The sequence below is a fragment of the Sitophilus oryzae genome, unplaced genomic scaffold (genome assembly GCF_002938485.1).
Source record: "Sitophilus oryzae breed Bouriz unplaced genomic scaffold, Soryzae_2.0 scaffold_1167_pilon_pilon, whole genome shotgun sequence".
NCBI classification, from domain to species: domain Eukaryota; kingdom Metazoa; phylum Arthropoda; class Insecta; order Coleoptera; family Curculionidae; genus Sitophilus; species Sitophilus oryzae.
In genome coordinates this window covers 1,834,171-1,852,347 of record NW_022145801.1, presented here as the reverse complement: position 1 = coordinate 1,852,347, position 18,177 = coordinate 1,834,171, and the positions used below count along the sequence as shown (strand labels likewise).

General features: G+C 32.9%; 1 protein-coding gene across 3 annotated transcripts in view; it reads left to right on the top strand.

Annotated features, from left to right (window-relative positions):
• LOC115888569 overlaps positions 1–13,774 on the top strand; it is a 147,437-nt gene extending 133,663 nt beyond the window's left edge. For all 3 annotated transcript variants that reach the window (XM_030908332.1, XM_030908340.1, XM_030908349.1), the window contains 2 exons: positions 7,889–8,052; positions 13,326–13,774. In XM_030908332.1, the coding sequence (XP_030764192.1) occupies positions 7,889–8,052; positions 13,326–13,554 (393 nt within the window). In that variant the 3' untranslated portion in view covers positions 13,555–13,774. The remainder of the gene's footprint in view (positions 1–7,888; positions 8,053–13,325) is intronic.
• Positions 13,775–18,177: the final 4,403 nt, after the last annotated feature.

Below are 18,177 nucleotides of genomic sequence, written 5' to 3'. Positions count from 1 at the left end.
TTATCCAAGGACCTAGCTCCAAAACCGCAAAAGAACTGCTAATGCTTAGCAGGAATAAATTGCGGATTACAACAGGCCTCTTGACAGGACATATGGCCGTCAAGTGTTACCTGAACAAACTCAATCTGTATCAAGGAAGTCTTTGCTGCAGACTCTGCGATAAAGATCCTGAAACAGCGGAGCACATAATATGTCACTGCGAGGCTCTGGATCGCAAGCGACACTTTTTATTTGGGAAAGCTAGGCTAGAACCGGAGGAACTATGCTCCCATCCTATCAAGGACCTGCATAAGTTAGTGCAGGGCACAGGGATAGGAGAATGGGTGCAGATATAGAAAGGGGACAAACACAATAGGCCTCACAGGTCGCAGTGTTTCCGGCAGAGGACGGCCCCTTATTGTGGAAAAAAAACCGGCCAGGACAAGACAGGAAAAACATTAGACTATCAAATCCATTTTTCCAAAGCTCCTTGATTAAATATTAGTGTTTCTAACACAGCCATGGGTTAGGTTGGAATTTAAAATTACTCTAGATTGAAATTTAAAATACAATTTTTTTAAGTGATTCATTATTAATTCTATTCAGAGTGTCATTTTCTATAGAATAAAGTAAAAAAGTACTGGGGGTGCTATTTAAAAATCAAAAGTTGTAGTCATTTCCGGTGAAACAGGAAGTGACCAAAAACAATTGTGTACTTCAATGAATTCTAATTTATGTCCTATACTAACAAACTAACCAAAATATATATCACAACCTAACCAAATCTCGTTTTTTTAACTGAAAAAATAAAAAAGTTATAGGGGGTGAGCCTCTTTTTACGCATCTTTTTATACATCTTAATTATTTTATTTTATATACTTTTTCTCAAGAACATTTGTCAAGACTTTTGACTCTCTCTTGTCAGATAGTATCGAATGCATTGTTCTTTTTTTTAAAGTTGGTTGATGTCGTCGACGTTTGTATCATTTTCTTAAATATCATGTTTTTAATATTTCTCTTGCAGTTTTTATAATTTAAATATGTTATTTGTTTGAGCAATATACAGGTTGTTAACTGGACAGTTACTTATAGGGGGACAGAATGGCAACACTGCCTGTTGAAAACGCATGCACTTATAGGGTTTTCTGCCGACTCGTCCCGTCGCGCGTCGCGTCGTCTATCGACGAGCGGGCCGAGGTTGCCATATTTCAACCATAAAGCTCTTGCCGTGAGTAATAAACAAATTAACAACCTGTATTGTATTTTGTTGTAATTTCTGTCGTTAGTTCTTGTGAAAGAAGTTTTTTTTAAGTTCTCTTGGCTGTTCTGATATCTTGTTTTCTTCTAGTTTCGTAATTGTGTAGTAATTTGTTAGATTTCAAAGTAACACTTGTTTTATGAACTTATTGATTTTGTGTAGAAGTAATATATTATGTAGATAGATATATATTTTGATATTTTATTTAATATAGATAGATCGAGAGATAGATAGATATACAGTAATCGCAAAACATTTTCCGATGCACGTCATCAATCATATAGAAACTGACACTAAAGCCTATAAATCTGACTAAATGAAATTTTGGCAAATATGTTTAAATTTGTTGTATAATTTAAGATACCGAGCATCTCTTCAATTTACTTCATAGAGCAAATGATTGTAACAAATATTTTATTTAGATTAAAGCTGCAAAAATTAGTTAAAAACGATTTTTATTATCGCTATGTTGGTCACATTACGCCGTGTTCAGCAATGTTGTCCTTTATTATTTGACAATTATCCTAATGTCAGACATTATTTTGTTCAATATCGTGCTGTTGATTCTTTGTGAGCAATTCTCTTTTTTTTGCCTATTTTTGTAGTCTTTTTTTTAAAAATTGAAGTTATAAGCACAAACAGTTCTTTTTAGAACTAAATTTTCGAGTTTTTGTATTGAATTTCTTGAAATTGTTTGTCGAAAATATGCCGAAGCGTTTAAACAGTCGAAACAAAGAGCTTGTAGCTTTCTTGATAAAATGTTTTGAACAAGAACATGACAATAATGGTTCTTTATTATCCTTGACTGTAGTCAGAGAAGTATATTTGATTGGTAATCACATCACACCACTTTCAAAGTTATTTCGATTTGTAGCGAGTAGCTGCTGTCTTAAATTTAAATATTGCTACTGTGAGTGTTAGTGACTGCTGTTAATATATGAATTAATTATTAAAATATTAATTATTAAATTAAAAATAAAACATAAAAATCTTTAGAAAATGATATAATAAATATATTGTTTCCCAATTTTACATTAAGATTCATCTTATAAATCCATCACAATCTGGCAGCGCTTTCGCCATCGCTTGTCACTCAAAGTTAATCACGTGTTTCGGAAATTGTATTCCAATTACTTTATGTAGATAGATATATATTTAGATATTTTGTTAATTGTCTTATATTCAGTCCTTTCGCTTTTTCATGTACTTCTTCTGTTGCTGGTCTAGTTTATTTAGAATAAATATAATTTTTAATATTTTATTTTATTATGTTGGTAATGTATTTATGTTCCTGTTGTATTGCTTTACGCATTAATCTATACTAATATATAAAATCCTTAAGTGACTGACATACTGATTAATAACGATCCTGCTCAAACTACTCAACATAAGAAGCTCAATTTTGGCATACAGGTTGATTCTATGGTGTAGAGGTTCGATAAGAAGGGATTTTTCGAAATTCCAGTTCCAAGAGGGTGAAACCACCCCTCAAATATTACAATATTTTTTATTTGAAAAACGGTCAAGTTTCCGAAAAAAACGCTTAAACACGTATATTTTATTTTGTTTTTTACATATTTTAAGATTTTTTAAAAATGTATACAGGGTGTTTCGAAAAATATGGTCATTGATTAATCACGATCCTGCTTAAAGTGCTTGACGTAAAAAGCTGATTTTTGGAAAACAGATTGACTTTAAAGTGTAGATGTTCGATAAGAAGGTATTTTTCGAAACTCGAATTCTAAGGGGGTGAAACTATCCCTCAAATATTAAAATATTTTTTATTTAAAAACCGGTGAGTTTTTCGGAAAACCTCTTAAACACATATATTTTATTTTGTTTTACATATTTTAAGATTTTTTATAAATTTATACAGGATGTTTCATAAAATATGACCATTGACTAATCACGATTCTGCTTAAACTGCTTGACGTTTAAAGCTGATTTTTGGCAAATAGATTGACTGTGGGGTGTAGAGGTTCGATAAGGAGGGGTTTCTCGAATCTCAAATTTCAAGAGGGTGAAAACGCCCCTCAAATATTACAATATTTGTTATTTAAAAAACGGTTAGCCTTTCAGGAAAACGCTTGGATAAGCATAATTTATTTGTTTTTTTTTACATATTTTGAATTTTTTTAAAAATCATACAGGCTGTTCCAAAAAGTTGGGTAATTTCTTAACCACGATTCTGCTGAAACTGCTTGACGTAAAAAGCTTATTTTTGGCAAACGAATTTTTCGAAAGTCAAATTCCAACGAGATGAAACTACCCCTCAAATATTACCAAGTTATATAATAATATCGATATATTGTTTTTTCTCATGCTGACATAAATGTGAGAAAATTTTATCCAGTTTGTATGTTAATGGAAATTCTTGCTTTGCTTTATCATCACCATTACAAATGATTAATTCGACGCGAACGAAGTCGCTGGTACACGCTAGTTAAATATATATTCTTATGTTTTTTAATTTTAGGGGTTTGGCAATTGTTCTGGCGTTTGCTATTTTTAAACTATTTATATGTGTGTCCCATTTTAAATTATTATGCCCGTTTTCATTCCTAGATAATTAACTTCAGATATTTCTTTTACTTTTTGAATCTTATAAATTCTGTTTTAGATTCATTAATCGTAAATGAATTATTAAAGCATTATTTTAAAACACTCCTTATAATTTAAAATTTTGTTAAAATAGAAAACTGCTATCTTTTCTATTTTCTCTTTTATTCTCGGGAGAAAAGTGCCTCAATGCTGACTTTCTATATCCTTATATCTGTTCAAGACGACGGTTTTGTTGGGGTTTGCTGACGCCTTTTTCGCCAGCAAGTAGCTCTAATGCGGCGCTATTTCATATCAAAGAAATTTCCAATTGGATTTTAGTCAGTTCCTGTCGCCTGACACTGTCACAGTGTTAAACTGGAATTTATTTGATGAAATTCTAGCCCTGAGAAGGATTGAAATGAACTGGAAAACTATTTTAAGACGGCGGCGACTAGGAAAAATATCTGACGGAAGGGCAAAAATCCAGAATTTATAGTTCTATTTTTAGGAAGTTCTATTAGCTGGGGGTTTCCTTCATTATAGAGCATAATAAAAAGTTAGATGGAAGTGTCGATAGCGCTGATTTGCAACTTTTTGAATTCCTAATTTTTCCGAGATATTAAGAAGTCTGGGTCAAAAAAAATTGTCATGGCCGGAACAGCGATTTTTTAATAACAGGTACAAGCTGTTCCAGATGCAAAAGATACCTGTTCCAAGAAACCTGTTCCAGTTCCAAACTGTTCCAAAACGAAAATTAATACCGTACTTGCGTCATTCTGATTCGGTTGCTATTTATCTTTTTAAATTTATATAAAAGAATATTTTTTGCTTAAATAATGAGAACTACTGGGGATTTTTCTGTTTTCTCTAAATTTAATCTACTGTCTATGTTGCTATATTACCAAGATATAATGTTTTTTAACAAAAAATTAAAAAAAAAACTATCAAATTTTCGAAAAATATAAACTTTTCAAAAACATGCTTTCCCGAAAAAAACTCATGAGAATCGAAATATACAACCCCTAAAAATATGTGCACTTATTTAAGATCCACCCTGTATGAGCACTAATGAATAAATATAGATTTATAATTTTGTTATATACTTAAAAAGTAAATTCTTGGAAGAGTTTAATTTTTTTTTAATATCTACTATATTTATAATACAAAACAATAACCGACTGTTCTTAAATTACAACTGTTAACAAAAATCGCTGTATATGAAAAATAATATACAGGATGGTTGAACATTGCTATAAGTATAAAATTACATATACAGATATTAGTAAATTTTAACTTTTTTTTCGATTTTTGTCCATGGGACGAAGCACTGTGCGCTGCTCGGATGTACCGATCTGGTCATCGAAACTCCGTTGTCTGGATTTTAACGTGTAAGACAGTGATGTAGACAGCTTAATGGAAAATCATATGTATTAAAAAGAGATAAAAGTTGGGTTGAGATATTTCTTCCATGCGGTATTAACGGATTTAGCATCAAAATTTCAAACTGCACAAGTAGGCGTATATGAAAAATGTTGCATCTAGGGTTGGAACTTTATTTTTCAGAATTAGTTACTCATTTTACTACAGAAGAGATTATATTTAGCTTAGATATATTATCTTAATTTCAGTAGTATACATGAACGTTTTTAAAATGGGAAATTAAAATAACTTTCGTTGCACATCATAATACGACCACCAGCAAACTCCATAAGACGACGCATGGTGTCATTGATGACGTGCAACGAAAGTTGTTCCAATTTCCCTATAGGTTATTTTTTTAAACACATTTTCCTACAAATGTAAAAACCGGCAACACTGTATACCGCTTTTTATTTTCTCTCTCTGTCTGTCAACCGGTCATTTATATTTATCTGTGTCGCATGCATTAAAATACAGACCGCGCAGATGAAGTGAACAGACCTAGTATAGCACTAATGGTTTATTTTTTTGTTTACATCTACCAGTGAAGCACTGTTTTTATTTGAACGATTGACTGGTAAAAGACAAGTAAATAGTGACGATTGAAGACATTAAATTTAACACTGTATTTTTCAAAAAAAAACTATAATGCGATAATTATGTTGCATTTGGCAACATCGCTAGCATTTTTTTATAATAAAAAATGTTCCTTATCTATTTTGTTTCTGTTTACATTAAAAAAATAAAATATTTAAAAAAATTATTATAAATTTAAAATTTATAATAAGAATTTAGTTGAATTTTAATTAAATATTTTAAATAACGGCAACAGCTATACTTGTTTTTTATGCCCCTGTATCCCGATAATAGATAACACCTGAATGGTCGCGTGCGCTAGACTTGGCTAGACTAGCGAAACCGATATACGACCTCGATTATCAACTCAAACCAGTTCTTTTTACTTAACAGTTCTAAGTTCCTAACTGTTCCAAGCCCTAAACTGTTCCAGGTCGCAAACTGTTCCAAGTCTCAAACAGTTGCAAGTCCCTAACTGTTCCAAGCACTAAACTGTTCCAAGCCCTAAACTGTTCCAGGTCGCAAACTGTTCCAAGTCTCAAACTGTTCCAAGTCCCACTGTTCAGGTTGGGACTTGAAACAGTTTAGGGCTTGGAACAGTTTAGCACTTGGAACAGTTAGGGACTTGGAACACTTAAGTAAAAAGAACTAGTTTCAGTTGAGAAACGAGGTAATATATCGCTTTAGCGACGCGGTCGCTTGGCGTTATATTATCGAGATTGAGTGCGAGTGCACTAATATAGTGCATAGATGTAAAAAAAACAAGGGTGACGGTTTTCGCAGCGTTGCCGATATTTGATATATTTAATTAAAATTCAACTAATTTTTTTTTATAAATTTTAAATAGGAAATCAATATTTAAAAATACAGAAAGAAAAGAATATCTAATATTTACTATTTTATATATGTAAAATAGTAAAATACATATATAAAATAAAAACAACTTACATTCCTAGATAATAAAAACTAGCGGTTCCTTTGTCGGTATGTATACATTTTTTACGCCGAGTTTTTTTTAATGTAAACAGAATAGGCGAAGAGAATTTCTTACCATCAAAAAAACGTACTGGCGATGTTGCCAAATGCAATATAATATATAATTATCTAATTTTGAAAAATACACTATTAAGAATCTAGTATCACAAATATAGTAGATAACATAATTTAAACAATTCCAAGAATTTATTTCTTTAAGTATTTAATTTAAGTTGCAGTGTTTTGAAACAGCTGGAACAGTTGGAACTGGAACTGGTATAGGATAGCACATAAACCTGTTCCAAGCTAGTTCCAAAACAAACCTGTTTCGAAAATAACAGATCCTGTTCCAAAGCGTCATCACTACTAACATAATCCGTTAATTCAATATTTTTCTGTAATTATTAGTTTGTTGTAGTGATGTTTCGGTATTTGAGTAACGCCATTTTGGAGCGGTATTTTTTTGTTTCGTTATTTTTTTTTGTAACATCGTTCCAAAAAACCTACTGATATTAAATCATAAAAATGAGAATTATTAGGAAAATCTTTATCTGAACGGCAGAACGGTATTTTAAAGAGACTTGAGTTGTTCATTGAATATCGGAATAAAATACTGAGTGTTCCATTTAAAATAAAAGAATAACTTCCTTTTAAAAGTGACCAATATTCAATATTAATTTTCGTACAACCAATTCAATACTGCCATACCTCCAATTCTTTCGTAAATTGAAAAAAGGTAAAATAATTTAATACACAGGTGACTATTTACCACGTGCAATACTGCCATATCATGAAAAATCACATCTTATTATTATTTTGTTACATTTATACATGCATTAAAATACGGACTACTGATATAGTGTCTCGGACCGTATGCCTGTACCTTTTTTCCAAAAAAAAATGTAGTTATGGCATTTTTGAATTGGATGTGTGTTTTGTCTCACCCTGTATGACTTAAATGTTAATTGTTTTGTAGAACAATGGATATTTTAACTAAATATCATGCTATACAGGGTAAATTACAATTTAGGTAGTTTATATTGAACTTTAAAATTTGTTCGTCACTTCCAGAAAATGTTAAACATGTAAAAAACTTACTTGCTTATTGTATTGTACTAAAATGCTTTTTCTTAATTTCAGCATGGATATGAACACTTTAGCACCAAATTCGAGGACAACGAATTGACAGGAACTATCAATACTCAAATTTACTCAAACGAAATTTTCATCAAACTGTCCTTCGAGAAGAACGCAGAAAATGTACCAAAGCCAAAAGTCGAGAAAATTGAAGTTCGATTAATAAAGTAAGGAATATTTGTATGCAATTATATACGGTATGATCGAAAAAAAAATGGCGTTTCGTTGGCTTTGAAATGGACATCGATGACATTCCCCATATAATTTTACATATAAATTGTTAGCGATCTTCATTCCATCGCTGAAGCCGTTTTATTTAATCATACGGTATTATACCTATGTATTATCTTGGTATAAGCGCAGAGTATAATATACGAGTAGGTACTCAGTGATATAATATATTCTGTGATATAGGTGTATAGGATATTCAAATTTCAATCCTTCATATTTTCTCAATATCTCAACCGATTTTCAAAAACGAAGGGGGAAAGTATAGGGAATAGAAAGCCCTTTTCATTGCGGTATCACTTGACCCCCCTTCCCATTTGAAAAAAATGGCGGATGACACCCCCGCTTAGAGGGTTGAAGATTTTGCAATCATTTTTGGGGCAAAAGTTGTCCCCCTCGCAAACAAAATTGACGTGTTTTTGAATATTCTGAAAAAAAATTACCCTGGCCGTTATGCCTTGCGGAATGTTTTCGATGGGCCACCCTGTATAGTAAGTATGATTTCAGAGCTTTGCAAAATGCGTGAAAGAATGAAAGCGACTTGATATCCAAAGGCAGATGATTGTAAATTTTTTTGGCATTGTACAGTATTGAGCCTTTAACTAGTTCTGAGCTCGGGGTTAGCAGATAAAGATCGTGCTCCGCATTACAACTAAATGGATAGTTGTAAGGTGGCCTTTCGGGAATAGCAGATATGTGCTTGCGGATTAAGCAAACGAATTCAAAAATGAATAAAGAAGGAAGAGTGAGTATTTTGAAATTTTTAAAGAAATTCTGGCAGTCATTTCTACTGTTCAGTCCCAATAAATATCGAACTGCTCTCTTTTGAAGTTTGAAAATACGATCAAATTTTGTCGCGAAGCAAGTACCCCAGAATGGAAGAGCATAACGAAGATGCGACTCAAAAAGGGCATAATAGACTATACTAGAGGTTGATAAGTTAAGTTCCTTAGAAACTGATTTTAGCGCAAAACAGGCAGCGCGTAGTTTCTTTGATAAAGCTTCGATGTGCAAGTCCCATTTTAATGAAAATATGTAATATTAATAATAGTTATTAAATAATCAAGATACAATGGGAGCCAAAAAATAACATTTAAAAATTCGCCCTGTATTTCAAGAACTAAGAAGGCTGCGATCTATTTGTAGCATCTTTAGTTTCATAAAATAGTAACACAGTAAAATGACAACCGCATCTTTGTACCTTTACCCATAAACGTAAACCCTGTAAAACACACGAAAATGGAACACCCTGTTCATTAGAAAAATGAAAAAAAAAATGTTCTTGTGTTTTTGTTTCCCCATCAGTAATTAAATAAATGTGTCATTTTACAATGTCTCAAAACTTGAGGATTCCAACTCGGCTAAAACTTTCAACACATTACCAAAAGATAATAGAACAACGCCAGAACAAAATTTTAAATTCTCGCTTACATTCTATTTATTTTCATTTCAAGTCTTTTTTTTTCCTCGCGACTGTTTTGTGGCACGTTCTAATTTCGCTCTCAATAAATCTTTCTTTCCGCTCCATTAGATATAATTAGAGTCACAATTGTTCGCAACTGCTAACTTTTTTAATAAAATATATTATAGTCAACAAAGTTTTCAGTACCCGTACAAAACTTTGGAATTTATGAATTAAGCTGATAAAATTTTTTTGGTAAAAAAATGGCGAGCGCAGCATTTGCAATTAGGAAATTTGGTCTCATTAAACATCGCATCAGAACTAAAATATTTACACTCACCGGCACGAAAAGGGGGCACCTTAAAATTTTGATGTATTTTAAAGTTTAATATATTTTGTTACAGTAGGCTAATTTTGATGATTTTTTAAGCAATATATAGCTAAATTTTTTGACTTTTTATTATCTCTTTGTAAATTAAAAAGAATGTGTCAATTATACCAGGAATAACAAAACGTCCATATTTTGGTGAAGGTTTGAAACACCCTGTGGAATATGTTAAGAAAGCAAGGATTTTAAAAATAATTTTATCATCAGGTACATCCTTTCTCGATACTTAGTTTATTTTTTAGTTCATCTCAATACCTTCATTTTTGTTGGAGATATTCGCTTTTGAAGAAGACACTTATGCAAGAATACAACTTATCTCCTCTAATATTCAATGCTTACGTTGAAATAGCCCTTAGGATAACGCCTTAAGCTTGATTTTCATGCATCCGTTGTCCGACGATACGTTGATACGATATTAATTTTATTGGTTGTATTTAAAGGCTTCGATTGGTTAACCGTTTCTAACCAATCGAAGTCTTTAAATTCAACCAATAAAATTAATATCGTATCATCGTATCGTCGGACAACGGATGCATGAAAATCAAGCTTTAGCTCTTACGTACTTAATGGAAAAGGAGATGTCAAGGTATGGGAATACCCATTCATTGGGGATGATACACTATTTACTCTGATCTTTGTAGACGATTAGGTCGTGATTGCGCTGGTTAAGTTTTGAATAATTTTCAAGGATACATATAACAAATTGGGACTTCAAGTTAGTCTAAAATAGACGGAATACTTAGCTGTCAATTCCAACGCTTGTTTTGAAGTCTTCATTAATGATAACGTCCAGATTCCACAAGTAAGCAAAATTAAATACCTGGGTACTACTATCAACAACTCGAGGTTTTGGGCAAAGAAAAAATACAAACCCAAATTCAGAAGAGCAAACACGCTATTGGATGTCTTAATAGCTTCTGGTCGGACCCAAACTTGTCTGCAATAACTATAAAGAGTCTTGGATTGGTAAAACATTGGTAGAGTCAGTTCTTTGCTATGGTTCAGAGCTATGGACTCTGAGTGCAGACGCGAATGACTGAGACCAAAAGCAAAGGCATGGTTTTAATGTAAAAATTACGAAAAATTGTTATTGTCTTCTTCAAAAGCGAATATTCCCAAAAAATCTATTGAGATGAACTAAAAAATAAACTATTCAGGAAAGGTGCACCTAGATGACAAAATTATTTTCAAGTTCCTTGCTTTTTTAACATATTTCACAGAGTGTTCCTAACTTTCACCAAAATAACAACATTTTGTGTTCCGTTGTATAGTTTACAGATGGAAACTTTCATTTTTAATTTAAAAAGAGATACTAAAAAGTCGAATAATTTAGCTACAGATTGCTTAAATGGTCATCAAAATTGGTCCACTAGAACAAAATATATTAGTCATTAAAATACATCAAAATTTTAAGGTACCCGTTTTTCGTGCCGGTTCGATGAGTGTATTTAGTTACGTGCACTATAGTCTATAAAATGAATAACTTTGAATTTTGACCATTATTTTTTACCAACATGGCAAATATAAAATCCCTCTGTCAAAAAAGTTACTGATATTCTTTAAATTGAGTGTCTGAACGAATCAGATAGGTAACTCTTTTTACTTTCATGAAATAGAAAAGGAAAATAATAAAACAAGTGACAGTTTTTACTCTTCTTGCAAAAATCAACACGAAATGTCATAATTGTCAAAAGTAAAATGTCATCAGCTTTTGACATTTCTAATTATCAGACCAATGCCGTCTCTAATAGAACAGCCTCGGAGCCAGATTTATGACGTCACGCTAGTTAGATACTACGGATTAATAAATATGTTGTAGAATACATAGAAAACATAATTATTCCACGTATTTTTGGTTATACTAAAAAGTTTTTTTTGAACCAAAAAAAAATAATGAAAAACCAAATGAAAACAGCGTTTTTATAATAATAATCAGCGTTTTTTTCCCGAACCTAAATCCCGAGAAAATCAAATATTTTAGAATAATTTTACATATAAAATGACAGCGATCTTTATATCATAGCCATCGCTGACGCCTTTTTTTCTATGATATTGTATTATTTGCAAATATAATTTTTCGAACATTGATACTTGCAAAACATACATATAAATTTTGTGAATGCAAATAATAATACATCACTATTAGTAGATATTGAATGTTTTTTTTGTTAAATTAGATAGATTTTTAAACCCCAAAATTTAAAATATGTTTTACATTTTACCCATTATCTATTCATTATTTGTATATTGTAAAATATTTGTATGGTTCATAGTTTTATTTGCCAAAGTATTTATTACTATAAATAGGTATATATATTGTATTTATTAACTGTATATTATGTATATTTCATGTCAACTATGTATATTATTTTTAAAATACAAACGAAAAATACGAGGAATAATTATGTTTTTCATGTATTTTACAACATACTTATTAATCTGTAGTATCTAACTAGCGTGACGTCATAAATCTTGCTCCGAGGCTGTTCTATTAGAGACGGCATTGCGTCAGCATGGCTGCAAATGCTAACCTAATAAAATTAACACTAGAAAAGCCCGCGGGAACTGTTATATTCAAAGTTATTCGTTTCACAGACTATATCTGCACGTAACCAAATGCTCAATTGCATTTTTTTATCTTTCTGAATTTGAGATTATTTAACTTCTAAGGTGCTTATTGAGGAGACAATGTCTTGTTAAAAAACTCGTAACAATCCGAAGATTGTTCTTACTTAAATCAAGGAAAACCATTGATTTTTCTCGGTCGTAAGTCCTGAGAAATTTTTTTAGTGTCTTAGACCATTGGAGGATGTGATTCCAGGTGTCCAATGATCTTCCAGGTTCTTGAGTTCTGCTTTATGTTGGTTTCCACTTGGGTAGCAGAACGATTCTGGTCCATTTAGTAGAGTGTTCGCTCCTTCTCTAGCTAGATCGTTTGCTTTCATTACCTTCTATCCCTTAGTGTGCCACAACTGCCACTGATTCCAGTTGAGAGTTATTTGCAACGCTGGCTTAGCCCAAGGTTATTAAGAGATAATTAAGGTTGTCTTGTAACTCGATCCGCCATTATCGGAAACGTCATCAACTACGTCACAGGTATGCCGCCAATCATAGATAAGGGATAAAAACGGCTGCTAGTCCAACAGTGTATTTCCGACTCGATATTCATTGTGTATGGCGTCAATAGTTTTCAGTTGTTTGATGTTTGTTTTCTTTATTACATTGCCTATTTATCTCTCTTTGTCCGTTGCATTTTATTTTTTATTCCTTTATTTTATGATTTTATACGTTCTGTAGCATACCCGTGTCGTAGTTATTGCTTTGCTCAAATTGATCGAAAAAAAAAAGTTACTAGGCAACCTGTTTAATATAGTAATCTTCGACTGAGACTGTATTTACTATATCTTAATTTTCTGTTTCAGGGAAGCGGAAGTTGACACTTCAGGATTGGGCTCGCTCAGTTGGCTGATACCAAAAACACACTCGTGGGTGGTTGGCCATCTGCGTACCAACGTCATGAGCAACTTACTGAAATATTTTGAGGAGGCTTTCAGTTACGCTATTGAACAGGAATTGAAGAAGTCTCAAAGTGGCGAACCGGATAATGAAAAATCGAAATTATTTTGGACATTCTTGTTTTCAAGCAAATAAACATATTTTTTCAGTATGTCAAAACCAATTATTTTTAAATGTTATCTCATATTAATTACAAAAACTAATTTCCTTTTTTTATAGCTATTAAAATTTATATATTCATGTTTATTAGTAACTACTAGAGATGTGGATTTATTTGTATACATGGGTAAAATTCACACATATTTGCTTGATAAATATTGAACATCAAAATGTAGGCATTAATATTTCAACTTTTAGATCAGAGCAAACTACAGAGTATCTGATAGATAGCTTTTTTCGTATAACAAACTAGTATAAAGCGTTACCGATTTTGTTTTTATTTGTAAAATTAATTTTAAATATAATAAAAATATATAAAATTACAGATTTAGGTATGTAAATTATTAAGAATAAATAATTTCTTTTAATATGTGTATTATTTTAAAGTAGTTGATAGTTTTTTTTATTCACAAAAGAAATTTATAGTTTAATTAATAAATTAAATATTTATATTTCTCGTGTCACAAAAAATGTAACTGCTGTATCGTCATCATGATAGTCAAGCAGCACTTAACGCGATCAATTCAGTAATCATCAATTCCAAGTTGGTCAAACAATGCCTAGAGAATCTCAACAAATTAGGCAAAAAAAATAAAGTCCTCCTACTTTGGGTGCCTGCTCACCAAGGGATAGAAGGCAATGAAAAAGCAAATGATCTGGCTAGGAAAGGAGCGAACACTCGACTAACTGGACCAGAACCGTTCTGTTTTCCAAACGGGAACCAACTGAAAGCGGAACTGAAGAATCTGGAAGACTCCATCCGTAACTTGGGATGGATGTCCTCCAACGGTCTAAGACACTCGAAAAAGTTCCTCAGGACTTACGACCGAGAAAAATCAAAGGTGTTCCTTGATTTAAGTAAAAACAATCTTCGGATTGTCGCGGGGTTTCTAACAGGACACTGTCTCCTCAACGAACACCTCCGTAAGCTGAAGCTGAGAAACAACGGCGAATGCAGATTCTGTGGGAAAAATGGGGAAACACCAGAGCACCTTATCACTGACTGCGCCCAGACGACGACCATTCGTGCCATGAACTTTGGTACGGCTGATATCGAGGATGGAGAGCTGGCTCCTGTGGAGCCGTCTCAGATACTGGCTTTTGTTAAAGCCCTGAGACTGTATGACGAGTTATAAGATAGGGGAACACTCAATAGGTCTATAAGGTCGCGGTGATTAACTCCCCTCCTAAACATTCTACATTCTACATCATCATCATCATCATTTTCAGCTTATTCAACCATTTCCAATTATGGTGTAGACTCCCTCACGATATTTAGATACTTTCATTGTAGTTGGGCCCATTGTTGTTTATTGTTGGCTATGCGGGCCCAAGTTATCCCTGCTAATTTCCTAATATCATAGTCCCATCTCAAGTTCGATCTTCTTCTAGGTATCTTAATTCCTCGTGGGTACCATGCTGTAATTTTTGTGGTCCATTTGTTGTCCGTCCTTCTTGTCAAGTGTCCTGTCCATTGCCACTTGAGGGATTTGACTCTGTGGATGACATCTATTACCTGGCTCTTTTGTCGTATCCACTCTATTCTTTTACGGTCACTCTTGGTCATTCCCAACATATTTCGTTCCATTGAGCGTATTCGGTGTGAGCTGCAGTTTCGTTATGATGTCGATTTTAAGTGTCCAGGTTTCGAATGCATATAGGTCATTACGTATCATGGGTCATTACTGTTAGTACACATTGGTCGAATGTTTTCTTCTTTAGATAAAGTAGCATTCTAAATTTGAATATGATTGAGTTTCTTCTTTAAGAACTCCATGGTAACTTAATTCTTCTACCAGAACCCAATAGTAGAGATCCCGAGCTGTGTATTAGTTGTCCCAAATATATGCTGTATCAACCTCAACAGTATAAAAACACAGGTATTTAGCGTTGTGTTTCCTTAATCTTCGACAATATAATATAATAAGTACTTTTTTATGCTTACAAATGGGCGTGAAAAAATCTTATCATCTTTATTATTTAATAATATTCATACAGAGGTTTAATACTGCTAGTCTAATACGCTGCTAGTAAAGAACACTAAACTTGTGCAGCTTAAGAAAAAATATTAATTTTAATTGTTTACAATAATTTAGTATTAATAACCCCAAACAGGATCTGCATACCCGCTCTCCAACTCATTCCCTATTATAGGAATTTCTTTATTATATAGATATTTTTTGACAAGTATCTACCAGTGGCGGCTCGTCAAGGTAGGCAAGGTTGATTTATACCCTAAAATTTTGGCAGAATATAAGCAGTTTATTACACTACATTATTTACTATTAATGTTGCCAATACATAAAAATACCGTATGATCGAATAAAAACGGCGTCAGCGATGGCTATGAAATGAAGATCGCTGTCATTTTATATGTAAATTTATATGGGAAATGTCATCGATTGTCATTTCCAAGCCAACTGGACGCCGTTTTTTTTCGATCATACGGTACTATTAATACACGGAAGTGTATTGTAATAATCAATATTATTTTAATATTTGTGGTCTTGTATATTAATATATTCACTACGCTGACTGTACCGTTAGAAAACAAAATAATTTTGACCTTTGGAATACTGCAAGCGCCTTTGTTCGGCGATTTCTACATCGCCTACTATCAAAGATCGCGCACACTATACCTACACGGACCAGTACGGACCAGCACAGCACAAACCTGCATCCTGCATGACGTCGCACACTTTACCGCCACAGACCAGCAACATAAGCGAGAGTTTCGAAAAAAATACAGTTGTCATGGCTCAACTACTAGAGCGTGCAACATAGAAGTATTGAAAATGAGTAGTTCAGAGGAAGAAATTATTATTTTAGCCATGTTGTTTGAAGAAGAGGAGGAAGAGAAGGAAGCTAAGAAAAAAAAAGATTTTGGGTTCACCCTATAAATCAAAAGAGAAAGCAATATGGCGAATTTCATCATTTGTTTCCTGAATTAAAAAGATTCGAAGAAAAGTTTTTCCAATATTTTCGAATGTCACAAATCAAATTTGATTATTTTTTTTTTGCTATCGACTCCCATATTGCATCTTTTCTTTCTTGGTCTCTATATATAAAATGCTTGGCTCGTATCGCACAGCTCTGGATACTTTTGTACCAGTAAAATAAGCTTTTCTTCATTCATATTTAAAACGATTTAAAGGTTCGAACAAAAATAAACGAAATCTAACCTACATCATGCGACTTGAGCCAGCTAGCCTACTCGAAATACTGACGAACCCTTCAATATTTGCATGTTTGTGGAGGTGTGCTGGTTCGCCAGTGCGCACATTAGGTCGGACCAGCACGACCAGGCATAAATATTGCCGGTCATATTTGTCCCTGACCGACACGACCTGTTTTGACGGTCGTGGCTTGTGGCGGTCCGTGCTGATACTGGTCTAGTGTGCTCTACTCTATTAAATAACACGGTCACCTTCACCGGTAGATTTTACTGGTCTGGTCCGTGCCGGTCCGTGTAGGTATAGTGTGCGCGATCTTTCAGAGTCGAAGTACGACGTGCGGTAGTTTCATGTCTCTGTCTAACTCATCGTGCGGTAGCGACGCGACGTAAGTCGGAGTTGTATCGTATTAAGGCGGGGTTTAGGCGAAATCTCTGGTCGCCTTCGCATGAAGTCGCGGAGGCTCGGTAGGCTTAGAAGTTAAGGGGCTATTCCCGATATTTCATAAGAGGATATATCACATTTCGTTAAGGGGATATTTCATATGATTCATTATACAGAACATTTAAAACTTTTAATTGAAAATTCAAAAGACGTTTAAAACAAATTGGAAACGTTATTCAAAATTATATAACCGGTTGTATTTCAGAACACGCCACAGAAATAAAAGAATCCGAAAGAAAAGAGCGCGTTATTTTATTCGGTGCAAAAAGAACGCGCTAAAATAACAGATATTACAAAAAGAGTCTCAGTGTGGTAATTCAATTCGATATGTTAATAAATATTATTTTATGAAATATTAGATAACATTGTTATGCATTTAGAAATAAGGTTTGCAAATAGGTACTCGTATGTCTCAATTATTTTTATTTATCCTAATAAATCCGAAATTTAAAGAATCCTATAAAAATTTTCCAACGCATTTAATATCTGATTGAACAAACTTGTTATATTGATACATTTCCAACGCATTTAGTATTTATTTAACAAACAAAAAATGTTTATTATTGACCAACATAAATTAATGAATAAATTGCAGGTATTAATAATTGATATGATAATTTCGATTATAAAATAATTTAAGGAGAATAATCCGGGAAATATATTTCCAGAGGCTTTCAAATTGTTTGTTTTTTAAATTTCAAATTGTTTGATTGTTAGTACACCATTTACAAGTACTTGGGTTGAGAGACATTTTTCATGTTTGAAATGCATTAAAATTTATAGTAGAGATTCCATGAAAAATAAACGTTTATTGCTACTTAGGAGGAGGGGGGGGGGGTCAAATAGACGCAACTAAAATTTTGTCGCCTACCCAGTCACACGAGTCACGAGCTGCCACTGGTGTCTACAATATTATATTTGGGATATCCAAAAGCTTTTGAAATATTAAATAAAAACCCATGTCCATATTTAAAAAAATAAG